The following is a 27,683-nucleotide window of genomic DNA, read 5'->3' on the forward strand; positions in this document are numbered from 1 at the left end:
GTTAAACAGAACTTAGCAGGATACGTTCCTTATCTTAATAAAAAGTAGTATTACAAAACTTCATATTTGCGTCATATATATTTTTACTAAATTAATAATTAACTAAATTAGAAAGCTTTACCACACTTGCTCCTAACGCAAGTTTATCGGATTAACTTAGTTTGCACCCCCCCCCTAAAAAAATTCCTGGATCTTCCCCTGCATACCTTGCCATCCTTAATATTTTGGTTCGTTTGCGGGACAATGTCATTTCAATCACTGAACTTGCAAATAGACTCCCACCGTCTCTAGTGAATACAATTGCGTTTTTGCACTGTTTCACCGGTTGTGATACTGTGAGCTTCATTTTCTCCAAAGGAAAGAAGACGATCCTTAGATCAGTTGTGCCGTGGTTACCTCGAATATCTGCTCTTACTGAACAGATTTTGGAGCAAATCGACCGAGCAATTGAATTTGAGGAAGATGTTATGAAGCTGTGTAGCGAGATTTTGATCGCCTCATATAGAAAATCAGAGGAATCTTCGTGTTTGAGTGACCTCCGCGTTCACTTGTTCCCTCACTGGAAAACGCTGAAGAGCCTGCAACCAACAGAAAAATCCTTTGCCTTACATGTGAAAAGGGGCATTTACCTGTGGTCCATTATGCTGCAGGCCCTTATGCCTCGCCCCTCATACCTTTCTCCGCTTGCTTTTGGATAAGAGATGAAGGACAGATTGCATAGTACCCATTAAATCAACCCTTCCTGCTTGGCCATCCACTATTAAGAAAACTTCACCATATTGCAAGTATAAACCTAGTGGACAAAAATGTCCATGTGCAGATAGGGGTTGCGATATTTTGTGCTCTTGTTGTGGAAAGTGCTGCGAGGCCGAGGCTGATTCAGACGAGGAATAATTGTGCGTGACTTGAAATGGAATAATACTAGGAACAAAACCGTAATGAATTTGGGAATGTGAGCATTAAATAAATAGTGTTAATTCTGACTTTGTTTAGTTTTTTTACCTGCGTCAATGCTACCATTTTTTCTAACTAATCGTGTCAGTTTGTTACGAAAACATTCTATGGCCTCTAGGCATTTCTGTCTCGTATTTGTGCGGAAAACTGTACCTCAAACTTTTTGGAAGATGCATTTTCTTGCATGTAACACCAAATTATAATAAAAGGTCAAGATTCGGAGCGTTCCACCCCTCGCAGGCAAGTGCCATTGGTATTTTACGAATCAGCATGGTCGATTTAGGGGGAGGGGTAGGCTAATTCTCGTTCCTGCTCCATTTCGTTGTGGTATGTTTCACATTTTCAACACCTGGCGCCCGGACTATAACCGTTGGCATAGTTTTTTGTGTCTTGCAAAATTTTTCCGAACAGATTCACTAGGTTAAGAGAGATCCGATAATTTAAAAAATGTGCGAAACATTCTTCAACAGCCTCATTGGGGTCTAAAAGGTATTTTTGTCCATATGAATATGATTCAAAATCACTTTCAGTGGTTTGTCGTGGATGTGCCGTTAAATTGATTTTTTGACAAAATTGTTCAGCTACTATAAAGCTAAAAAACATTACGACTATTGATGGTTCGATCATCGCTTACGTTGAATGAAGCTAAGGCAAAACATGAGTTCAAGTCTTGGATTCGTTTGTGGAAATCCCTAGAGAGCAAATGATGTCCTAAAAAAGGCAAGCCAATTTATTTTTTATACTTCTATATTTCATAGGTATATATTTCAAACATATATTTGACATGTTTAAAAATATACTCGTTTAAATTACAAAATATTCGATTCTCTGCCAAATTTGTTTTTATGCCTCAAACTTTTGGTTTTCTTTTTAAGGTTTTTGAATTTTTGTAACACATTATTAAAATATATATAAATACTTTGGCATTTACCGTTTTTTGCTCTATGAGCCTTTTAAAGAGTTGTAAACAATTGTAAATTTTAGTTATTTTATGCGTTTCCAAATACTATTTTCTCCTAAGGAAAATATAGGGCTCCAGTGTGAATACATACAACGTTCAATAGTCTCAATGACTTTTAACTAACATTTGCGTAATTTATTGCATCTTTGTAGGTTTGTACTGGGTTTTATATCGCAGTTTGCAGGCGTCAAAAACCTGACCCGTGCTGAAGAGTCCCAATAAGGCGTAACAAACACTTGCATAGTTTACGGCAGCTTTTGTAAAATTATACTGTGTTTTGTTCTACAGTTTGTTGGCGTCAAAAACTATAACGGCATTATTTTTCTAACGCATTATTTTTTCTCCTTCACTTTCATTTTTGATTCGTTCTGATTCTCGCTTTTCTTTGTCTTCCAGCTGCGCACATTTTTGGTTTTTCGCGCTAATTATTGACACGTTCTATCTAATCTCAAAATTAATTGTTCTTTAATTTCGTTTTTGATTCGTTCTGATCCGTTTTGCCGCACGCAGTATTGTCATGGGTGGTGCAGTTGCACCAAATTCAGTACATTTTCCTCCGAGCTGTACATCCTTACAACATATTCTTTAAGTCGAAAACTCAGTACAATTATGTCAAACTGGTACAAGGTCAGTACATTTTTGACAAAATTCAGCAATTTTTTTCGATAAAAATTTAAGGATTCAAGAAATTAAGAATACAAGAACACAAAGTCGGTATCTGCGGAAAAGGTTCTGAAAATGATGGAAAATGTATATACGAAACTTTACTTTCAGTTTCTGGGCTATATTTTGCCACAAGTCAAGAAGTTGACTGTTTTATTTTAAGCGGAGTGGGTTAGACTTCACTGCCATTGCAAAAATGTCTCCGCATTATTTTAGACCATCCTCAGGAATTCCCTGCGTCCAGAAAGAGTCGAAAAAAAACCGATAGGTGCGTATGACTCATCCAAGCCTAAATACCTTTTACCTCTCGAAAGAATATATGCTGAAGCGAATGTGGAAGCTGATGTCATGAAAAGAAAGTATTCCTCTCCAAACGGTGCGTGCCTTTAAAACCGTTTATCTCAACTTGTACGTGAGTTTAGCAAAAGAGTTTTGTGATTGCTGCTACTGCAATTCAACCTTTAAGATTTGCAGAAAATGAAAGTCATTGACCCAATTGTGGCTGCCTCTGGCATTGAAGACTTGGTACTAATACTATTCATGTACCTTAACCTAGTCGGTCGACAATCTTTAGAAGAATTAAACTCGCAGTGACGATCAATCCCTCCTGAGTCTAAGCGTTTGCCCCTCAGTACTTTAAGAGTCCTGAAATTATTTGGGGAAACTCAATGAGCATCAAAATGGTCTTGAATTGGCAAGAAGTTCAAAGTTTGCCCATTGATGTTCTCTATCATGTCCCTTCCAAACTCATCCACTTGTGTCGAGCGTGTTTTTAGTGCAATGCCAATTGTCAAAACGATGTCTCAGAACCGCCTTGCAGTTGAAACCGTTTTCTCCTTGATTCGTACTAGGGAGCAGATCTGCGTCGATACTTGTGTCTCCTGGAATCCTCAGTAAAAAAAAAGGGAAGAAGAATGAAGACTTCACAAAATACAAGATGAACCAGAAGATGATGATGAAGAAAAAGAAAATGGGTCTTTGCTAAGAGACCTTGATAATGCGGTGCTCTGGAATCTTTTCTTGCAATTTAAGCTTCTTAAGAACTAATTTATTTTTGTCTCTAAGAAAATACTTATCTTTTATCCAGTAACACCAAGCTTATTAGCTCAGATTTTTAAGCTCCAGGTTATGTAGGGTCTCGTTCTAGGTTGGCCAAAAAATATAAAAAGAGCCTATGGCTGCCTTTTTGCTGTAGGAATCGAAAGCAACTGCTATACTAATTTGACGTTAGCTTTTTTTAAGCCTTTGATTGATAAATTATAATATTCATGATATAAAAACATTTTTTTAGATGTTTTCAAAAACTTAAGGTCTATTCTAATCAATAGTTACTTCTAGTCGGTTCAACTAAAACGCAGCAGTAGTTACTTTTTATATGCTTTTTGCTAACCTAGAACAAAGTGTGAGGCTTGTGAAAAATATATTAGCCTAATTAATGTGTTTTTTGGGCCGTAACGGAGTCGCACGAGCCAATAAAGAAGGAGTTAAGCTAGGGTCTGACTTCCCAGAATTTCCAGAATCTCGGATTCCAGATTCTGGGCTTAAGTTTTCTTTGCATGCGATGTGGAATGTTAAGCCAGACTAAAGTACCCCAAACCTATTTAAAAAAAGGGTTATTTGAGCTTCCAGATTTCTGGATTCTGGGTGCTTTGGTACTGAAAAAACATTTTTAATGGTGGAAGGAAACAGAATAAAAAATTAAAAATGGACTTTGATTAAACATGAAAACAAAATGATTGTTGAAGCTCTGAAAACTACTGGAAAGTGGGAGTGAAAAAACCGTCTGGGGGCTCTTTTATTCAATTTTTTTCCGACAGCAATAAGGTTTACAAAGTTATCTAAGGAAAAAGGGTTTTAGCTTTGTAGAAAGCTTTATTAACTTTATTGACAGCCTTGGGAGCCCCGCATAAGAACGATGGATGGTGAAAACATGCGCAGCTAGATTTTGAAGCTCAAATCGGCGGTGTTTTCTTTGCAAATCGGCGCCGATTTAGTAAATCGGCGCCAAAAAAGCTATGATCGTTCTTGGCCTCACTAACTCACTTGATGATTTCATTTAAAGTGAACAATCCAGCAATAAATTTGAAAAAGCCGCCACAAAATATTTCGGATTTAAAGTTCACGTGTTTAAAACAACGTAATCTTATGTGATTCTAGCTGAAACACATTGTATTAGTACAAATTCTCATGTCTTCACATAGAAAAACCTCTTCAAGGTCATCTATACTTGTTGAAAATGCATTAAAAGAAGCTGCTAAGAGAGAGGGCAAACTCCCAAATGAAAATGTTACAGTATCTCCACAGTAAGTACAGTTAAAGGAAATAATAACAGTCTAGAGTTACAAGTATTGAAAACATATTCTTAATACAACAAAATTAATACCACTAGATTCCTTACTTTATGCCCTTTTTAATAGGCTAGGGTCTATCCTGGTCACTTTTCTGATAATGTGCCCAGCTTTCCTGATGGTCACAGATATTAGCCTAGCCATAGAGTATATAAAACAATATAAGAAACACCAGAACAATGTTTTTCCTAATTTATAATAGGCTATACAGCTTGTCAGCTGATTAGGCTAGCCTAATCAGAGCATTTGCTAGTGAAGTGATTGTTATATTAAGAAAGAGCCTTAAAAAGGCAGTAAATTTTTTGTTATTCATTATTATTCACCTACAAATAAAGTAAACATGAAACAAACCACTTGATGCCTTTTTCCAAATATAGGCTAGCCTAATAATCAGTTTTGTTGGAAATGAATTTTAGGCCTACCCCCACCCCTATATATACCACTTCAGGGTATATATTTGCAGATTAGGGAGGGGGGGGGAAAGTTTAAACTTACCTCTCATTTACATCAGAAATAAAATTTACCCCCCACCCTCCTAATGTGCAAATATGTACCCTGAATTGTTATGTATAGGGGTAGGGGTGAAATTCATTTGCAGCAAAAATGATTATTATTATATTTAAAAAGAGCATAAAAATGGCATCAAGTGGTATATTTACTTGATTAGTAAGTCAATAGTATGAATAACAAAACATTTACCAAAAAGGCATTGAGTAGGCTTAGTGTACTCACCATGTCCCTGTAGGCTATATTTATGATAACATGAAATAAGGAATCTAGTAGGGATCTACAGGGATGTACTCACCATGTCCCTGTTGGCTATATTTATGATAACATGAAATAAGGAATCTAGTAGGGCACTTTTATTTTATTAAGTTGCTTCCTTCAGATGAACTTTGACTCCAGGACATTAGCCCACCAAGGAAATCATATTAGGCTAGGTTAAATGGTAAATTTGCAGTGGGTCATGTAATTTAGCTAAGCAAAAAGTGAAAATGTAATTTGATGCCTATTTTTAAGTTATTTTGTAATGCAATAATTGCTTCTGGGGCTAATTGCATCTTGAGCCCATAAAGGAGCCCTGAAGACATTTCATTTTTGTAACCACACAAAGAAGCTATCAACACAAGTTATGTTATTGAAAAGTGGTTAAAACATATCACTAGTTTATAAATAAGTTGTTCAACAGTAATATATTCCAAAAATGCTTATTTATGAACATTCAAACCTCATTTATTAGGCAACTCAAATATAAACTGTTTTCTTACCATTTCAATGACTTAACAACTTATTTATAAACTAGTGATATGTTTTTAATCACTTTTCAATAACTTAACTAGTGTTGATAACTTCCTTGTGTGGTTACAAAAATGACCTTTAATGTTCAATCTTTGGGGCCCCTTTAAGGGCTCAAGATGCAATTAGCCCCAGAAGTAATTATTGAATTATGAAGTAGCATAAAAAGGCATCAAATGATGTTTTCACTTTCATCTTAGCCAAATTATATGACCCACGACAAATTTACCAGTTAAGTATATGTAGCCTAGCCCACCAAAAAAGTCAGAAGGTTCATAGTCCCGTTGTAAGGGTAGTGTTAGGATAACCTAGGGTAAAAAGCCTTTTTGAGAAATACTGCTTTTCTTTGCCATTTGAGCTGCCCCTATTTTACTACAGCATGATACAATGTGAGTGTAGTGCCAAGATCCCTACCTTCTTGGTGAAAGTTTCACCAATAGTTTGCCATCATAAATTCAAAATGTTCTGTTTTCAAAATTTTTCAAAATTTTCTGTTCAAATGACAAGCAATTGAAAAGAAAAAAAAATGTTTAATAGAATGTGATTTATAGAATAAATATCAAGCAATAGAAGTTACATTTTTAGAATGATAAGACAATCAGCTTCCTGTTAACATGTGAATAAAACTAAAACACAGAAAGAATATATACATAAAAATAGGATAATTGGTAATTCCAAAAACAAGTCAAGTGTAAAAATTTCAAGTGTTTGAAGTTTCAAGTTTTAATAATAACCATGTTGATGCATAGCATAGATCTTTAGCTATTCATTGGTATATACAATTCTTCTCAATTTGTATTTGGTAAAAAGATGTGCAGGCTTGAGCTTTACATAATTTTGTTTAATTGCATACTGTTTTTTTTTACCTTAGGTTAGGTTACTAAGTAAATCTTTTTCAGATGTGAAATCATGAGCCTAGCTCTCTTATAGAATAATATACTAAAGCCATTCTATAATCTTGTTAGCCTGGTTGGACTAAACAAGCTTGTCATATCCCTATAGTTATTTTGCAGGCCTATTAGATGCTAAATCTTTGATACAAGCTTAAAAAATCTGAAATCTTTGTTTAAAGCCTGCAGTTCTAAACAGAAGCCCAATGAAACAGTCTAATAGCAAAGGCAAATTTTACTGAGATCCCTTCTCAGTAGGGGCTTTCACCAGGCCACTCAGCACATCCCCTGGTGCCCAATAGAGGATTATCCTATGGGTATGTAGGGGACTTCCATGTGGAAGGGAGGTGTAGATCAAGGGGGATCCTGTCCCTGGGGGCCCATAGTAATAACCATGGTATCCTTGCCCAGGGGCCATAAATACAGGTAAAGGAAGGTGAAGGCCCCTTTGATGCACACTGTTTAGTGCCCACTGGTCTCTAAATATGTCCATCAGTGGCAAAACACAAAGAAGCTGCAAGTTCCCTGTTGCCATCAATGTGAACACTAGTATTTCTTCTCTTTACATGCCAGCCCTCACTGGAACAGTCTCTCCAAAGCCACCACCCAATCCCAAACCATAGATGCATTCAAGAATGGAGTTGATCATGACTGGGCCAATGCTGAATACAAGCTAACCTGGGACATCAAACCATAGTTATGTCACAACAGTAGTGAGATGCTCTACAGGAGGCTTATCACCATCTTATCTCTCTGGACATGTAATTTAAGGTAAAACCTTCCCCCCAGCAATGGGTTAAATTGTGTGGTACTGAAGGGTACCATTGTGGAAGTATCCTCTATTGGAGAACAACTAGAAAAGGGTGGAAGATTGAGCTCTGGACACCAACCTCTGCAAGTTGATGGAGAGGAGTGGCTCATTACCTTAAAAAAAATCAGCCAAGAAACCTACTCCTTTCAAATATGAGTATAACCCCAAAATCAAAAGATCAAAGTGCTACTGTGTCTGGGGTAACCAACAACCCTTGTTGGAATGATACTGAATCTGTTGCTGCATACAAGAAAGCCATTAACCATCATAGAGCTAAGGCACCCATCAGATGGAATGATACTTTAATATCAAGGATTCTTTTTAAGCATTGGTACACTTAGCAGCTGAATTCTAGCAAAATCTGGGAAAATTAATCCTCTATTGAAAGAAATAAATAGATACAGAAGGGATGTAGTTTGCCTGGCTGAGAGACACCTCCCCTAACCCCAAGAAGAAAATATCCTTGGAACTACTTTTCTACTGTCAGAACATACTGACAGTGTTCACTGGCTGGGTGTTGTTTTCATTCTATCTTCAGCAACCAAAAGGTCACTGATCAACTTCACTCTTGTTCAGAAAGAATTGTGACTGTTCATCTGAAAGGACCCATAAAAAATCTCAGTCATCCATGTATATGTTCTGGAATTTGCCTAAAGTGAAGGTCAATTCTACTTTCAATTGTAGTGTAATGACCTGATGTCCAAAAACAATATACTGATTGTCATTCAATACAAGTGAATTCAATACAGTGGTGGGAAATAGCCATGTCAATCAGAAAGATGTAATAAACCCGCATGGATATGGTTATCTTAAGGGGAGAATGGCTAATTGACTTCTGCAGAGAGAATGAGCCATATATCATCAACACAGCTTTCAAGCATATACATCAACAAAAGGTTACATAGAGACAACCCAATGGAGTGACTAAAAACATGATCAACTAAATTCTGATATCCAGATGCTGGAAGTCACCATTAACAGACATGTACCATATACTGCTAATGTCTAAACTCAATCTGAGGTTAAAAACACTCCCCAGGACAAGGAATATTCCCAGATTCCTAACAGATTTTTGCTAAAACCCTATAAAAAGATGTTTATAACACTAGCCTGTCTACAAAACTATGGGGCATACTGAGTATCAGCAAGAGAAGTATCCACCAGGAGAGATCCTACAACATGTTAATAACCCATTTGTTGAATATTTGGGTAGCAATAGCTTATATCAGGTAATAGACCAACCAACCTGGTATAAAAATAACCAAATGCCATCCCTTCTAGATTTGACAATCACTAACAATCTGGGATTGTAGTGAACACTGAGTTCCTCCCCCCTATTGGTGCCAGCAACCACGTCTGTATATGCCATGACTTGCTGTTTAGTCAACAGAAAAATAATTGCACTAAACAAACTTACACTGACTACAACAATATCAGGGAGATAATATGGGCAGCAAAATGGGACCTAGTGATTGTCAAGGGAGACATTGAGCTAGCCTGGCAAAATTTAAAAAATACTCTGCTCCAAGCTGAGAGGTACTTCATTTTCATTTGTGAAGGCACCAAAAACACTGCCACACTGACTATTAAAAGGGCTGTGAACCATAAGAAGAAGGCTTTTTCAAAATATAAGAAATGCAAGTGTACACACCACTGGGATTGTTTTGCAGGAACAAGGAATAAACTGAGGCAACTGACTAGACACTTCATAGCTGACTATGAAGATAACTTGGCATTAAATATCAAAGACAACCAAAAGAGGTTCTGGAGATACGTATCTGCTAAAGATAAGAGTAGACAAACTATGCCATTCCTGCTCAACCTTGAAGGAAAAAAGCTGGAAGATCCAGAGGACATTGCAAATTTGCTGAACAACACATTTGCATCCAATTTCTCAGTGGGCCCCAATGACAAGCCACTGTCCCCTGCCCCCAGGATGGTCAAGTGCCTTATGCCTAAAATTATGTCACAATGGACGAGATTAAGAAAAGGCCGAGTAAACTAGACCCCAACAACGCTAAAGGTCCAGATGGTATACATCCCAGGCTCCTTTAAGACCTTGCAGGTATAGTAGCAGAGCCACTCTGTTTGCTTGTCTCTTCTGACTAGTAGCCTACCTGCAGATTTGTGGACAGCCATAATTACTCCCATATTCAAGAATGGATCTACAACCCAGTCTGAAAAATATTGACCTATTAGCCTGACCTCAGTTGTGGCCAAACTTAATGAAGGGAAAGTCAATGATGCAATTATAGTGCATATGACCAAGAATGGCTTTCTTTTGGGTGTTCAGCACAGTTTTAGGAAAGGGATGTCTATCAAAGCAAATCTTACGCTAGCTTACAAATCTGTAACTGATCTGCTGGAGGAGGGTTTCCCAGTCGATATGTTACTACTAGATCCAGCTAAGGCCTTTGGTAAATTGTCTCACTGCTACCTGATGATCAAGCTGTCAGTATATCAGATAGATAATGATGTTGCCCAGTGGATTCAAAGCTTCTTATCCAAGATAACCCAGATTTTTGCTGTATATGATGAAAGAGGTAACCTCCTCTATTCCACACCAGTTCACATTAAGAGTTGTGTCCCCCAAGGGACCAAACTAGGCCCAACATTGTTTAGCCTTTACATAAATGACGTTCCTGAGGTGGTCAAGAATGGCTTGGTACTTTATGCAGACAATTCCAAACTTTTTAGTCCAGCAGCCTCTATAGAAAATTGCTTTTCTTTGCAAGAAGATTTTAACAACCTCTGTATGTGGGCAACACCCTGGATGCTTGAGTTCAACTCACACAAATGCTAAGTCCTTCATCTTGGTCCAAACAATCCCTGCCATAGTTATCACATGATTGACTCTGTAGGTCACAATATGCCCATTCAGAGTGCCAAGGAAGAGCATGATCTTGGGGTATTAATTGACAATAAGGTCCAAGCAGCTATGGCAAACAAGGTCCTTGGTTTGATCAAGCAATCAGTAACAAGTTGCCAACCAAGAGTTATCAAAAAGCTTTACACAGCTCTTTTTTGTCCCCATCTTGAGTTTGGTATGTTGGTTGCCAAACTCCCTTTTGCAAAAAAACAAATCTCCTACAAGCAACAACTAGAAAAGCTTGACCTACCTACCCTAATGTACTTTTTAGAGAGAGGAGATGTCATCCTTGCATTTAAGATGATGACCAGTGGCACCATCAAGCCCATTTTTGATCACAATTAATATACCAGAACACAAGGAAATCCCATAAAACTGTGTCAAACATTTAGCAGAAAGCACAAAAATTTCAACTTCTTCACTAATTGCATTGTCCCACTGAGAAAACCACTTAGCTAATCTACTGTGTTGGCAAGATCAGTTGATAGCTTCAAGGTTGGTGTTGACCATGATTGGAGTGGCAATTCATTGAAGACACAGTGGGACAAACCAGGATCGTGGAGTAGGATCTATTAGATACCACCTGCCCCCTTTAACCCCCACATATGCCGAGCCAGTAATACATGTAGAGAACCCAACAACAAAACCAAACTGTCCTATAAATATGAAAATTGTGTTAATTGTCCTGTCATTATGAATTGTGTTATGAACTGTAGCCCTGTAGCCATGTAAATAGTGATAATCCAACTGTGACATGAAGATTGTCAAGTCAATGTTACCTGGCAACATGTACAGGTTCTTCAACCTTAATTGCTAGAAGATGAAATTTAAGGTAACATGTGATCCAGGACAAACAAGGGAACAGCAATGATGTAAAAATAAAACTTGCCCAAAGGAAGGATTATTTTGAAGAGAAATTAAACAAATGTAATGACATAACTAAACATCCTAAGCTACATTTTAATTACAGAATGTGACATCCCACCACCTCCAAAAAGATCCAAGACCAAAGCAGCCAGGGAATCCCTGAAGCAACACAAAGCTCCAGGGTCATATGGTGTCACTGCAGAACTAATGAATATCAACTCAGAAGCTGTTGTTGACCTATACCATAGTATTATAGTAGTACCTGGTTAAGTGGGTACATCCCTTGACAGTGGTAAGGCAGGAATAGTCACAATCCGCGAAAAAGGCTAAAAAAGAGTGTTGAAACTATTGGTCTATCAGCCTGACAAGCCACCAAACCAGTATTCTGACTAAGATCCTCCTGCATAGAATACAAGCAATCCCCACTCATTTTATTGACAAGTATCAAGCTGGGTTTTGACCAGGACAATCAACTATAGACCAAATCTTTACTGTGCATTAAAAAAGAAGTTTTTTCAACTGAAAGTAAGGAGCAACATTAAGACTTAAAATGAACAGAAACTATTCCATATATGAAGGGGGTTGTCTCCTCCTCAGCACCTCGCTTTTTACGCTAAAGTGTTCTATAGCACTTTTGAAAAAAGCTTCTTATTGTTCCAATTAAACAAACATAGTGCTTCAGAAGTTGTTCTTAAAGAATTGGGAGACAATTTAAACTTAAGTGTTAAAAGCAAGGTGTTGAGGAGGAGGCACCCCCTACATATATGGAATAATTTCTGTTTGTTGTAAGTTTTAATGTTGCTCCTTACTTTCAGTTGAAAAAACTTGTTTTTTATTTATTTTCTGATTTTTTTCTAAATAATGCCAAGAAATCTGGCCCCTCCTCCTCAGAAAAATCCCCCCTCCCCACGAAAATATCCTCTAGACAATTCAATCCCTGTGAAAATTTACCCCAGAGAATTACTCTTAACCATTCTGCACTTTAAATTGAGATGGAAAAGAGAAAGCAAGACATATGAAAATAGTTCTGTATAAAAATTCTGGCAAATTCCCCCAGTGTATAATTTTCCCTGGCAAGTTCACTCCCTGGAAACTTCCCTCCCCATGGAAAAACCCCAGCAGAAAATTTGCCCCCCCCTACCCAAAAATGCATGCCTGCATCCCAATAACAAATACTATGTGCAAACAATGGTCACTTAAAAAGGGTGCTATAAGTTTTAATTTCTGTTCAAATGAGCCCTCTCCCAATATTCTAGGGTCACTTGGTCAATATGATCACCCCTGGGGACAAAAACAAACAAATAAACACGCATCCATGATCTTTCTTCTGGCAAAAACTACAAAATTCCACATTTTTGCACACAGGAGTTAGAAACCTATACAGTAGGGTTCTCTGATATGCTGAATCTGATGGTATGATTTTCATTGAGATCACTAGACTTTTAGGGGCCGTTTTCCACTTTTTTCGAAAATCAGGAAAATTTTCTGAGGTTCATAATCTTTGAAGGGTAAGATTAAACTTAATGAAGTTTTCATATTGGAAATCAGCATAAAAAGTCAATTCTTTTGATATATCTATTGGTATCAAAATTCTGTTTTTTAGAGTTCGGGTTACTATTGAGCTGGGTTTTTCCTTACTTACAGTTTGTTACCATGAACTGTTTGATCAACTGATAAAACAACACATTGAGTTTAATAGAGAGCGCTATCAACTAATAATTGGTTTTTGACAGGCCTTTGGGCTCATATAGAGGAAAGGTCTGTGGCATATTCTAAAACATCATAGTGCCCCAAATGAAATTGTCAAAATTGCCAAGGACATGTACAATCAGTTTTGTAAAAATAGACAGATCCTTCCTTGGTATATTGTACAAATGCTAAAAGAAAAAGGTAATAGGTGGTGTGAAAACATAAAAATTAAAACTTCTGATTCATGGTGAAAATATAAAAGAGCTAAAAATAGAGTAACTAAGTTGCTTTGTCTAAATCGTCAGGAGGTTGAGTCAAATGTTACTGCATCAGTTCAAAAGCACCATTTTAAAAATTGCAGACTGGTTTCAAATCCACCTATCTTTTCCTGTATAATGGAGAAAGTTCTGGTGAGCAGAATCCAGGCACGTTTGACAAAAATAACTCATGCCATTCAGCTCAGCATGGGTTCTGTAAGCAGTGATTTTCAATTGATGGCAAATAATGGTATTTATTTTGATTACATTTATATTGACTTTTCCAAAGCATTTGACAAAATTTCTGTCCCACTTTTGATAAAGAAATGTCAACTATATGGTATCAGCCCATGAACTGCAGAGCATGGATAACAGATTATCTTACAAATAGAACCCAAGAGGTTACAGTAGGAGATGCTTTGTCATCTCCTATGTCTGTTATAAGTGGAGTTCTGGAAGGCAGTTGTCTTGTGTTGGTACTCTTCTGCCTTTTTATCAATGATTTGCTGCATGTTGTTAAGACTTTGACCTTAAAAATGTTTGCAGGTGATGTGAAAGTTTACAGGTCAGACATGAATGAACATGAGATTTCTTTACTTCAAGAGGATATGGATGCTCTGTGCCAATGGTTAATGGAAAACTCTATGTTCATTAATGAAACCAAGTGCAATGCTGTGCACTATTTGCAGAGACTCCCTCAACATTACCATTACTTTGTTGATTGTAAATCAATTTCAAGCATGGAGTATGTTCAAGACCTTGGGGTTTGCTTTGATTCGAGTCTCAAATTTGATAACTCACTTCCCACTTTTACAGAATACAGTAGCATCCATCAACACCAACACAAAATATACCCACCATGTTTCTGCCTGGGGAATTTCGGGTTTAAAGCTGTTAACTTGCACCTTATAAGTTTTCCGATTGCGCCACTTGTAACGCCATTGGTTGTGCCGCTTGTAACACTAACGATTACGCCACTTCTACCAGGGGAATTTTTATTTGCGCCACTTATACCATTAAGTTTGATTGCGCCGTTAATATTTTAAGCGTGTGCCATTTATGATACTTGTGCCGTTAAGATTATTAACTTGTCGCTGAATTGAAATAAACTTGTACCGCTACGATTACCTTGTGCTACTAAGATTACCTTGTGCTGCTAAAGATTGCACCATATATAACGGAGGGTAAGGTAAATGGGTGACAGCGCCACTCTCTATGAAAGAGACTTAAACATGTGACTAAAGTAGTTTACAAGTTCTCCAGCCATCAATCCAGATGTCTAACCTCATTTCCTCGAGTTATCTCCTTGTCAATTACCTCTAATGTTATATAGAAATCAGATTCCTTAGGCAACGCTACCAATGGAGTACAACCAAACTAGTTATCTACTTTGCATAAGATACAGGCATACAAGTAAAATAAACACAAATAGAAAAGTAATAGATTTATTGGACTTGCATATTTAGGTGTACAGCAACATGCGCATATAAGACAAACTTCAGTAAAAATTATAATTACTCGCAGAATGATAGAAGCATAATGTCTGTAATCATAATGCCTGGGTTCTGAATACTTAATGCATAATAATCCGAAAAACACTTTTACAACACTATATAACATTAGTCTTGATTCTGCGCGCTAAGAACTATTTCACGATTGGCTCAATTCCTGTTGAGGGGCCCGCCACCTTTTCATAATGTTGAAAAACTAAGTTTTTTGTACTAATTATACGTCCAATTATTTTACTTTTAATAATTTAGTCATTAAACTTTTGACAATCCTGTATTAACTTGAAACTTTCTATGTTACTTGAATCTACTTTGTATAAAACCTTGTCTCGTGATTTTTTGTCAAGTATTTTTGCGAGATTCAAACTATCTTCTTTAATTAATACCGTCATCTGGTCGGTAGCTTTTCCATATTTCACATCTGTTGGTCTGTAAGACAAAAAGTGTGGAATGCACGCAAAGCATTAAAAAGTACTCTAGAATTCATCAAGTATCAAGTTCTTTACGAATATAATCATCCATTTTTTATACTTTAAAGAGATGTTTTGGCTGAGCATAAAATTTAGTTTCTCTTTTGTGGATTGAGAATTTGGACTCAGGTTTGAAGCGGGATTTAAACTTAATTAGGGGGGAGTTTAATTTACATCGGAAGTATATTTAAAACGAAATAATTTTATTTTATTTTGAAGGATTTGGAAACAATTTTGTATTTTAAATATATCACATATTACTTCCAGTACATGTTCACAGAAAAGATTAGGCCAAAACTCTTTTATCTAGCCAAGTGTAGAAGACTTGAAATGCACTTCCATCAGAAACAGCTGCAACTATCATCGTCCAGTTTTTCAAAAGTAGTTTAGCCTCTACAGGTTTCTACACTAGGTCTTATTGCAATCCGTTTTGAGAATATTTTATATATATATATATTTTTTTGTATTAGTTTTTTTTGTGACCTGTATGTTTTCATAGTGTGTTAGTTTCATAGATTTGTATGTGTGTATTATGTTGTCAGCACTGTCATAAATTTTTATAATGTTTAGTACAACAAGCTGGGTAAAGCTTACTGCATTTTGGAATTAATAAATGAATAAAAATATGATTTTGTTTTGGGTATAGCTGTGTTCCCCAGTTTAAAAGGCCGTCTGTCTGACTTTGGTCTCTTGTTGTCAGAACAATAAAGTGTATTATAGTAGCCTACAAGTAATTATAATTTTAAAATGGTAAAATTTTAGTTGAAATAAAATTAAATTAGCTATGTGAACTATTAAAGACAGAAAGAGCTACAATCAGAATTGAAATAGAACAAATAAAAAAAAAATAATAAAATTATTTAGCCCAGAAAAATAAGGGTAATGTCAGCCAGCAGACAAAAAAGAAGCAAAAATGACCGAGGCAGAAATTTCGTCAGGGACTTCCGCCCAGCCATCTTCAATGTTCAAAAAAAGAAGAAGAAAAAAATAAACTACCCTTTTGAATTAACTTTAACAGAGCAGAAGAAAGCCTGCATCAAGCAAACTAAAAAACCAAGACAGAATAAATGAGAGACTATTCACCAATTAGATTGTGCCAGATTCTCTGCTTAGTGATTGACTTAGCTTGTCTACTGACCTAATTTTCATTAAAAGTTTGGTCAGATGATATTAGTTTAAACTGAAGAAAAATGTTATTTGAATCCTTTGATTTGAAGTTATTGTAAATTGGATTTGTAAGAATATCTCCAGTATCTCTATTTAAAACAAGGTTTCTGAAATACAAGGGCAATTAAGCTAGAATAAGGATTTCTTTTAGATACTGTATTATCTTAGAAAGGGCACTAGAACTTTCGATTTCCAATTGATGCATTTGATGGATTGATGAATTATTTAAAATTTCAATTACCTTCCTAAAAGAATGGGGGAAGCCATTTGCTTCAGATAGTAAAGTTGCCTCATCAAAAAGAACCACATTATCTGGATTTTCAACAATGTGGAGAGTCAAAGTAGAATCATTATCTTCACTTTTATCTTAAATTTCATATCTCAGAAAAATCTTGTATTCTTGCTGGCTTCTCCCTGGGAGCCAGCGTTTAGACCCCCCTATTTTCCCCTTGGATAATTCCAGATCTTCATTAGAAGGGAAATGAAGTTTCTACTCTCCTGTTTAAGTCAGGGGTAATCCTTTTGCATTGCCTATAGTAAAGACCCATAAGGGTTCAATTAATTAATGTTTGTTCATTTATTTATTTTTATTCTAGTTTAATGGCCCATATATTTCAGCAGTTGCTAAATTGCTTATATAACAGCAGATAATTGCCATGATGCCAATGTTAAATGGTACACAGTCCTTATCAGCTCTAGTTTCAGAAGACTCAAATTTATAGAAGTCTAGCCACCTTTCATACCATCTGAAAGCTCACCTTCTTAAGAGCCTGATTATACCCATTGCACTTGATGGGTGTGAAACATTGACAATAAAAGCCAAAAATGAGGACACCCTTCTTGCATTCAAAATGAGATGCCTATGCTGTATAGCACAGATTAAGTACAGTGACCATGTCACAAATGAAGAACTCTGAAGAAGACTAAAATCACCCAACACAATCCTCAACAAAGGTAGAAGATACACTGATTCAGGCATCTCAAGTGAATTGACCCTATTTGACTAACCAAGATCTCACTCAAAAGTGCTGTTGAAAGGCATCAACCATGGGGAAGACCTCATAAGAGGTGGATTGACAACTTTGATTGGTAGTGTATCACCCAACTATCCAGAACTGCACCTGACAGAACAGTATATTAAGCACTAGTGCATAAAATTTTGAAAGGAGCAGCCCCAAAACATCCCATGAGGATGGGTGGGACTTGAGTAAGTAAGGGTGGCAATAAAAATTTGACCCCCCTGTTGGTATTTTTGCAATTCAAACCCTGTAAAAATTGCAATTTTTGAGCTTGTGAAGGGGGGGGGGGGCACATGCTCCTAGAACCAATCCCTGGATCCAACCTATAATTAAATGTATAGTGGATGGCCACTCCTGAAGGAAACGTGCTAAACAAATTAAAATAGTTCCATTAGGTAATATAATATTTAATATTTAATATACATTTAATTTTCTTGTGCTTGGGAGTATTGAATCAAATAATAGCCTTTGACAGGTGCTCAATAGACTATAAAAAAGTGTTTGCTCCCTTTGTGACTCCCTGTGAGGTAACTGACTCTCCTAATGCTGGTTCTAAGAAGTTTGCCCACAAAAATTTTTTATAGTTGAAATGCCAGTTAGTAATAATAGGGCTACAGAACATGTGCTGTATCCCATATTGTGAGCTATGGTTTGGTCACCCAATTGGCGTTAAAGCTGTCAACTGCTGATGAACTCACAGTTGTCTTGCTTAGAATGTTCCACAGGCTTATGATACAATTGTTGGAAAAATGGTTTGTTTTTCTTGTGTTGGCATTCTTGTGGAACAGCTTTGCTGGATGACCTCCGGTTCATGATGACTGCTGGCTGGAACAGGTTTTGCCATCAGACTTTAGCAGCTTCTAGGCAGTGACTTCCATTGGGGAGGGGCATGTGTCCCCCTCCTAGATGTTTCCCCACCCTGGATTTCTGAAAGTACCTTTTTGTGGTATTTTCATTGGTGGTTTTTGGTATTTTTATTGAAAAAAAAATGAAAAAAGGAACAAATTTGCCCCCCCCCCTAGATTTTGAGAAATATATTTTGTCCCCTTCCCCATAAATCATCATGAATTGACACCGCTGCTTGTAGGTCATTATCATGTCACCTCTTTATTGATGAGATGTTAAAGTTAGTAGCTGGAGGCTCTATAATTAGCATGCATGCTCAGTATCTTTGAACCCTTTTACACATTTTGTTGTCCACATTCAAAAGCTAACTTGTATGTTATTTTAAGTGGTGTCTTGTCATACTTTTCAAATTCTAATCTAGGTCTATAGAGGCTCTTGTAAAGTTTACTTCTAATTGCAGGAGATTGGCTTAAAATCATGTATTTGATAATACCAAGAGTTTGGTTGGCCTTTGCTGCTGCAGCTTGGGTGTTGTGGTTGAATTTAAGGTTTTATTTGATTTTGAAAGAAAATATTTTGGCAATGGAGCAAGATAACCATTATAGATTTTAGTTTAAATCAAGTTTGAAACTGGTCCTTACATGCTTGTCAGATTGAGCCTTCCAGTTCAATGCAAAATTATGGTTTGAAGAAATCAAAGCTTGGCAGAAAACATCTGTAAAATCATCATCTCTGTAATATTGTTTGTAATACTCTGCTGCAGATCCTACAATGTATGGTTTGATTCAAGGTCAAGGAAAAAACCTTTTGTTTGGCCTGAGGCAAACATCAAATGCAACTTTCCAATGTAATGTTATATTCATCAATCTAGTCTAAGGTCCATACTTTTCAGAAAATCTTCAGATAATCCTCACTGAAATCAACTATAAAACTCTGCTTCAGCTCCAACACTATATTCTGAACCAAGGTCAAGCAAAATAACTGTTTTTGGCCTTAGGGAATCATCAAATGCAACTTTCCAATGTAATGATATAATCATCAATCTAGTCTAAGGTCCATACTTTTCAGAAAATCTTCAGATAATCCTCTCTGAAATCAACTATAAAACTCTGCTTCAGCTCCAACATTATATTCTTAACCAAGGTCAAGCAAAATAACTGTTTTTTGGCCTTAGGGAATCATCAAATGCAGCTTTCCAGTGTAATGTTATATTCATCAATCTAGTCTAAGGTCCATACATTCTATCATAACAACAGAGGCCAGACCCTTATAATTCTCTCACAATAAACTTAAGTTTGTGGCATCAGAGAGAAAAAAAAAACGAAAGAAAAAAAGTATTGCTCCGGTAATGCAACTAACCCATTGTTTCCAAAAATAATGCATTATCTCAAATGCAATTCTCCTTCATATAATAGCTCAAGAGCTTGAAATTACTGAGTAGTTCATTTTACTGATTGTGTTCCATATTTTCAACAAACTCCACCATACTTCAGTTTAAGGGTTCAGAAACTCTTTGATAAGGACTTAAAAAAATTTGTTTCTGTAGGCTGCAGCAGATTGGTCCCAACAGTCTTGCAATACAACTGTCAACTTTGAAAAGTATCAAAATTATGGAACTTGAGCAGGAACTGTGGACTTAAAACTGAACACTTTAAGCCTATAGTTATTTTGCAGGCCTATTAGATGCTAAATCTTTGATACAAACTTGTTTAAAGCCTGCAGTTCTTAACAGAAGCCCAATGAAACAGTCTAATAGCAAAGGCAAATTTTACTGAGATCCCTTCTCAGTAGGGGCTTTCACCAGGCCACTCAGCACATCCCCTGGTGCCCAATAGAGGATTATCCTATGGGTATGTAGGGGACTTCCATGTGGAAGGGAGGTGTAGATCAAGGGGGATCCTGTCCCTGGGGGCCCATAGTAATAACCATGGTATCCTTGCCCAGGGGCCATAAATACAGGCAAAGGAAGAGGAAGGCCCCTTTGATGCACACTGTTTAGTGCCCACTGGTGTCTGAACATGTCCATCAGTGGCAAAACACAAAGAAGCTGCAAGTTCCCTGTTGCCATCAATGTGAACACCAGTATTTCTTCTCTTTACATGCCAGCCCTCACTGGAACAGTCTCTCCAAAGCCACCACCCAATCCCAAACCATAGATGCATTCAAGAATGGAGTTGATCATGACTGGGCCAATGCTGAATACAAGCTAACCTGGGACACCAAACCATAGTCATGTCACAACAGTAATGAGATGCTCTACAGGAGGCTTATCACCATCTTATCTCTCTGGACATGTAATTTAAGGTAAAACCTTCCCCCCAGCAATGGGTTAAATTGTGTGGTACTGAAGGGTACCATTGTGGAAGTATCCTCTATTGGAGAACAACTAGAAAAGGGTGGAAGATTGAGCTCTGGACACCAACCTGAATCTGTTGCTGCATACAAGAAAGCCATTAACCATCATAGACCTAAGGCACCCATCAGATGGGATGATACTTTAATATCAAGGATTTTTTTAAGCATTGGTACACTTAGCAGCTGAATTCTAGCAAAATCTGGGAAAATTAATCCTCTATTGAAAGAAATAAATAGATACAGAAGGGATGTAGTTTGCCTGGCTGAGAGACACCTCCCCTAACCCCAAGAAGAAAATATCCTTGGAACTACTTTTCTACTGTCAGAACATACTGACAGTGTTCACTGGCTGGGTGTTGTTTTCATTCTATCTTCAGCTACCAAAAGGTCACTGATCAACTTCACTCTTGTACAGAAAGAATTGTGACTGTTCATCTGAAAGGACCCATAAAAAATCTCAGTCATCCATGTATATGTTCTGGAATTTGCCTAAAGTGAAGGTCAATTCTACTTTCAATTGTAGAGTGTAATGACCTGATATCCAAAAACAATATACTGATTGTCATGAGTGAATTCAATACAGTGGTGGGAAATAGCCATGTCAACCAGAAAGATGTAATAAACCCACATGGATATGGTTATCTTAAGGGGAGAATGGCTAATTGACTTCTGCAGAGAGAATGAGCCATATATCATCAACACAGCTTTCAAGCATATACATCAACAAAAGGTTACATAGAGACAACCCAATGGAGTGACTAAAAACATGATCAACTAAATTCTGATATCCAGATGCTGGAAGTCACCATTAACAGACATGTACCATATACTGCTAATGTCTAAACTCAATCTGAGGTTAAAAACACTCCCCAGGACAAGGAATATTCCCAGATTCCTAACAGATTTTTGCTAAAACCCTATAAAAAGATGTTTATAACACTTGACTTACTTTGACTTATGTCTCCTGCCGGGCGCTGCTCGGCGTAGAGAGTGACGTCTGCCTCCTCCATCCACTTCGGTCCATGGCACGCGTTTGCACATCGCTCAACCTGATATTTGCCATCACCAGGAACTCGGACAGGCTGTCAGACCATCGTTTCTTCGGTCGGCCGCGAGGTTGCTCCCAACCGGCTTTGACAGGGTCGAAGTCATGGATTGTTTTTGCAGGTATGTGTGGAGGCACTCGAAGTAGGTGTGTGACCCATCGTAGTGTTCGCTCTGCTGCTTGGGTCGAAAACCGAGACTACTTGGTGAGCTACAGCAGCTTCTCATTGCTGACGAAGTCAAACCATCGTAGACCTTCTATCCTCCTCAGGCTCTTCGACTGAAACACATCAATTGTCTTGAGGGTTGCGGCTGAAGCTTGCCACGTCTCAGCTCCATAGAGCATCACAGAACTGACGAGGACGTTGAAAAACCGCAGCTTCGTTGTGCGACTGATGTTCGGTTTTCGCCAGAGGTGACGGTTCAGTCTGCCCATGGCAAAAGACGCTTTTGATATTCTCGCTTGTAGTTCAGAAAGATGCGAGCCATCTGAAGAAATTATGGAGCCCAGGTGGGTGAGCCTTTGGACAACTTCGATTCTAGTGGGGCTATCCAGGCTAACTGAAAGATTGGCAGCAGGAGAGGAGGGGTCTATGGCCATAATTTTCGTTTTAGTCCAGTTTATCTGCAGTCCTACTTTTGCAGCCTCTTCTCGTAGGATTCGAAGCGCTTCCAGCAACTGCTCCATGGAGTCCGCCAGAATGGCCAAGCCATCGGCAAAATCAGCATCTGTAATGACACGATCTCCAAACTTGAGTCCAAAGCTGAGACGTGAAGTAGTCCTTGTCATAACGTAGTCTATGATGACATTGAAGAGCTCTGGGGCAGCTGCACATCCTTGGCACACTCCTGTCGTGATTTGGAAGAACGGGCTGCGGCGGCCGTTCACTTGAACACAGCTCTCTGTCCCATGGTGTAGAGCTTTGAAGGGCCTGAAGTATTTCTTAGGGAAGCCTGTCGATTCTAGAATCCGCCAAAGAGCTTCTCGGTCCACTGAGTCGAACGCAGCACGGACGTCGACGAAGGTAAAAAAATATTTTTGTCGGAACTCCGTTGCTTTTTCGATGATTTGTCGGATCGTAAAACTCTGCTCAAGGGTGGAACGGTTCGACATGAAACCAGCATGCTCCGGTCGCTGGATTTTACGAATGATATTTCGACATCAATCTAACAGGACCATTGAGAAAAGTTCTCCCGGGACAGACAGTAGGGTTATTCCACGGTAGTTCAAGCAGTCGCTTCTAGAGCCTTTACTCTTCCATAAAGGGATAATGACACCCTTCCGCCAATCTTCGGGAATTATCTCGGTTTGCCAGATTGTAGAGAACAGGGTGTGGAGAAACAGGAGCATAACAGGACCTGCATATTTTAGCAGCTCCGCACTCAGGCCACAGATACTGGCAGCTTTATTGTTCTTGAGCCTTTTTACTGCATTTCCAATTTCTGAGGGGCTGTTATAACACTAGCCTGTCTACAAAACTATGGGGCATACTGAGTATCAGCAAGAGAAGTATCCACCAGGAGAGATCCTACAACATGTTAATAACCCATTTGTTGAATATTTGGGTAGCAATAGCTTATATCAGGTAATAGACCAACCAACCTGGTATAAAAATAACCAAATGCCATCCCTTCTAGATTTGACAATCACTAACAATCTGGGATTGTTAGTGAACACTGAGTTCCTCCCCCCTATTTGTGTCAGCAAACACGTTTGTATATGCCATGACTTGCTGTTTAGTCAACAGAAAAATAATTGCGCTAAACAAACTTACACTGACTACAACAATATGAGAGAGATAATACGGGCAGTAAAATGGGACCTAGTGATTGTCAAGGGAGACATTGAGCTAGCCTGGTAAAATTTTAAGAATACTCTGCTACAAGCTGAGAGGACATGTACTTCGTTTTCATTCGTGAAGGCCCCAAAAACACTGCCACACTGCCTATTAAAAGGGCTGTGAACCATAAGAAGGCTTTTTCAAAATATAAGAAATGCAAATGTACACACCACTGGGATTGTTTTGCAGGAACAAGGAATAAACTGAGGCAACTGACTAGACACTTCATAGCTGACTATGAAGATAACTTGGCATTAAACATAAAAGACAACCAAAAGAGGTTCTGGAGATACGTATCTGCTAAAGATAAGAGTAGACAAACTATGCCATTCATGCTCAACCTTGAAGGAAAAAACCTGGAAGATCCAGAGGACATTGCAAATTTGCTGAACAACAAATTTGCATGCAATTTCTCAGTGGGCCCCAATGACAAGCCACTGTCCCCTGCCCCCAGGATGGTCAAGTGCCCTATGCCTAAAATTTTGTCACAGTGGACGAGATTAAGAAAAGGTTGAGTAAACTAGACCCCAACAAAGCTAAAGGTCCAGATGGTATACATCCCAGGCTCCTTAAAGACCTTGCAGGTATAGTAGCAGAGCCACTCTGTTTGCTTGTCTCTTCAGACTAGTAGCCTACCTGCAGATTTGTGGACAGCCATAATTACTCCCACATTCAAGAATGGATCTAGAACCCAGCCTGAAAAATATTGACCTATTAGCCTCACCTCAGTTGTGGCCAAACTTAATGAAGGGAAAGTAAATGATGCAATTATCGTGCATATGACCAAGAATGGCTTTCTTTTGGGTGGTCAGCATGGTTTCAGGAAAGGCATGTCTATCAAAACAAATCTTACACTAGCTTACAAATCTGTAACTGATCTGCCGGAGGAGGGTTTCCCAGTCGATATGTTCCTACTAGATCAAGCTAAGGCCTTTGGTAAATTGTCTCACTGCTACCTGATGATCAAGCTGTCAGTATATCAGATAGACAATGATGTTGCCCAGTGGATTCAAAGCTTCTTATCCAACATAACCCAGATTTTTGCTGTATATGATGAAAGAGGTAACCTCCTCTATTCCACACCAGTTCACGTTGAGAGTGGTGTCCCCCAAGGGACCAAACTAGGCCCAACATTGTTTAGCCTTTACTTAAATGACGCTCCTAAGGTGGTCAAGAATGGCGTGGAACTGTATGCAGGCAATTTCAAACTTTTTGGCCCAGCAACCTCTATAGAAAATTTTTCTTCTCTGCAAGAAGATTTTAACAACCTCTGTATGTGGGCAACACCCTGGATGCTTGAGTTCAACTCACACAAATGCTAAGTCCTTCATCTTGGTCCAAACAATCCCTGCCATAGTTATCAGATGATTGACTCTGTAGGTCACAATATGCCCATTCAGAGTGCCAAGGAAGAGCATGATCTTGGGGTTTTAATTGACAATAAGCTTAAGTTTCATAGTAACTATCAGAACCAAGCAGCTAAGGCAAACAAGGTCCTTGGTTTGATCAAGCAATCAGTAACAAGTCGCCAACCAAGAGTTATCAAGAAGCTTTACACAACTCTTGTTTATCCCCATCTTGAGTTTGGTATGTTGGTTGCCAAACTCCCTTTTGCAAAAAAAACAAATCTCCTACAAGCAACAACTAGAAAAGCTTGACCTACCTACCCTAATCTACTTTTTAGAGTGAGGAGATGTCATCCTTGCATTTAAGATGATGACCAGTGACACCATCAAGCCCATTTTTGATCATAATGAATATACCAGAACACAAGGAAATCCCATAAAACTGTGTCAAAAATTTAGCAGAAAGCACAAGAAGTTCAACTTCTTCACTAATTGCATTGTCCCATTGAGGAATTCACTTAGCTAATCTACTGTGTTGGCCAGATCAGTTGATAGCTTCAAGGTTGGTGTTGACCGTGATTGGAGTGGCAATTCATTGAAGACGCAGTGGGACAAACCAGGATCGTGGAGTTGGATCTATTAGATACCACCTGCCCCCTTTAACCCCCAAATATGCCGAGCCAGTGATACATATAGTGAACCCAACAACAAAACCAAACTGTCCTGTAAATATGAAAATTGTGTTAATTGTCCTGTCATTATGAATTGTGTTATGAACTGTAGCCCTGTATATATGTAAATAGTGATAATCCAACTGTGACATGAAGATTATCAAGTCACTTTTACCTGGCAACATCTACAGGTTCTTCAACCTTAATTGCTAGAAGATGAAATTTAAGGTAACATGTGATCCAGGACAAACAAGGGAACAGCAATGATGTAAAAATAAAACTTGCCCAAAGGAAGGATTATTTTGAAGAGAAATTAAACAAATATAATGACAGAACTAAACATCCTAAGCTACATTTTAATTACAGAATGTGACATCCCACCACCTCCAAAAAGATCCAAGACCAAAGCAGCCAGGGAATCCCTGAAGCAACACAAAGCTCCAGGGTCATATGGTGTCTTTGGTCAGTATCTCTATTTAAAACAAGGTTTCTGAAATACAAGGGCAATTAAGCTAGAATAAGGATTTCTTTTAGATACTGTATTATCTTAGAACGGGCACTAGAACTTTCGATTTCCAATTGATGCATTATTTAAAATTTCAATTGCCTTCCTAAAAGAATGTGGGAAGCCATTTGCTTCAAATATTAAAGTTGCCTCATCAGAAAGAACTACATTATCTGGATTTTCAACAATGTGGAGGGTCAAAGTAGAATCAATATCCTCACTTTTATTTCAAATTTCACATCTCAGAGAATGAAGTTTCAAATGAAGTTTCTACTCTCCTGCTTAAGTCAGGAGTAATCCTTTTGCATTGCCTATAGTAAAGACCCATCAGGGTTCAATTAATTAATGTTTGTTCATTTATTTATTTTTATTCTAGTTTAATGGCCCTTATATTTCAGCAGTTGCTAAATTGCTTATATAACAGTAGATAATTGTCATGATGCCAATGTTAAATGGTACAGCACAGTCCTTACCAGCTCTAGTTTCAGAAGACTCAAATTTATAGAAGTCTAGCCACCTTTCATACCATCTGAAAGCTCACCTTCTTAACAGCCTGATTATACCCATTGCACTTGATGGGTGTGAAACATTGACAATAAAAGCCAAAAATGAGCACACCCTTCTTGCATTCAAAATGAGATGCCTATGCTGTATAGCACAGACTAAGTACAGTGACCGTGTCACAAATGAAGAAATCTGAAGAAGACTAAAATCACCCAACACAATCCTCAACAAAGTTCGAAGATACACTGATTCAGGCATCTCAAGAGAATGGGCCCTATTTGACTAACCAAGATCTCACTCAAAAGTGCTGTTGAAAGGCATCAACCATGGGGAAGACCTCATAAGAGGTGGATTGACAACTTTGATTGGTAGTGTATCACCCAACTATCCAGAACTGCACCTGACAGAACAGTATATTAAGCACTAGTGCATAAAATTTTGAAAGGAGCAGCCCCAAAACATCCCATGAGGATGGGTGGGACTTGAGTAAGTAAGGGTGGCAATAAAAATTTGACCCCCCTTTTGGTATTTTTGCAATTCAAACCGTGTAATAATTGCAATTTTTGATCTTGTGAAGGGGGGGGGGGCACATGCTCCTAGAACCAATCCCTGGATCCAACCTATAATTAAATGTATAGTGGATGGCCACTCCTGAAGGAAACGTGCTAAACAAATTAAAATAGTTCCATTAGGTAATATAATATTTAATAGTTAATATACATTTAATTTTCTTGTGCTTGGAAGTATTGAATCAAATAATAGCCTTTGACAGGTGCTCAATAGACTATAAAAAAGTGTTTGC

At 38.0% G+C, this 27,683-nt stretch overlaps 1 protein-coding gene across 1 annotated transcript in view; it reads left to right on the forward strand.

The window, feature by feature from the left end:
- The first annotated feature begins 4,677 nt into the window (after positions 1-4,677).
- Positions 4,678-27,683, forward strand: part of LOC148939279 (ubiquitin carboxyl-terminal hydrolase 51-like) — an 84,977-nt gene continuing 61,971 nt past the window's right edge. The window contains exon 1 of the mRNA XM_089106971.1: positions 4,678-4,881. Coding sequence (XP_088963097.1) covers positions 4,766-4,881 — 116 coding nt within the window. The 5' untranslated portion in view covers positions 4,678-4,765. The remainder of the gene's footprint in view (positions 4,882-27,683) is intronic.

The sequence above is a fragment of the Artemia sp. Qi Xiang Cuo genome, chromosome 21 (assembly GCF_049724085.1).
Source record: "Artemia sp. Qi Xiang Cuo chromosome 21, ASM4972408v1, whole genome shotgun sequence".
NCBI lineage: Eukaryota > Metazoa > Arthropoda > Branchiopoda > Anostraca > Artemiidae > Artemia > Artemia sp. Qi Xiang Cuo.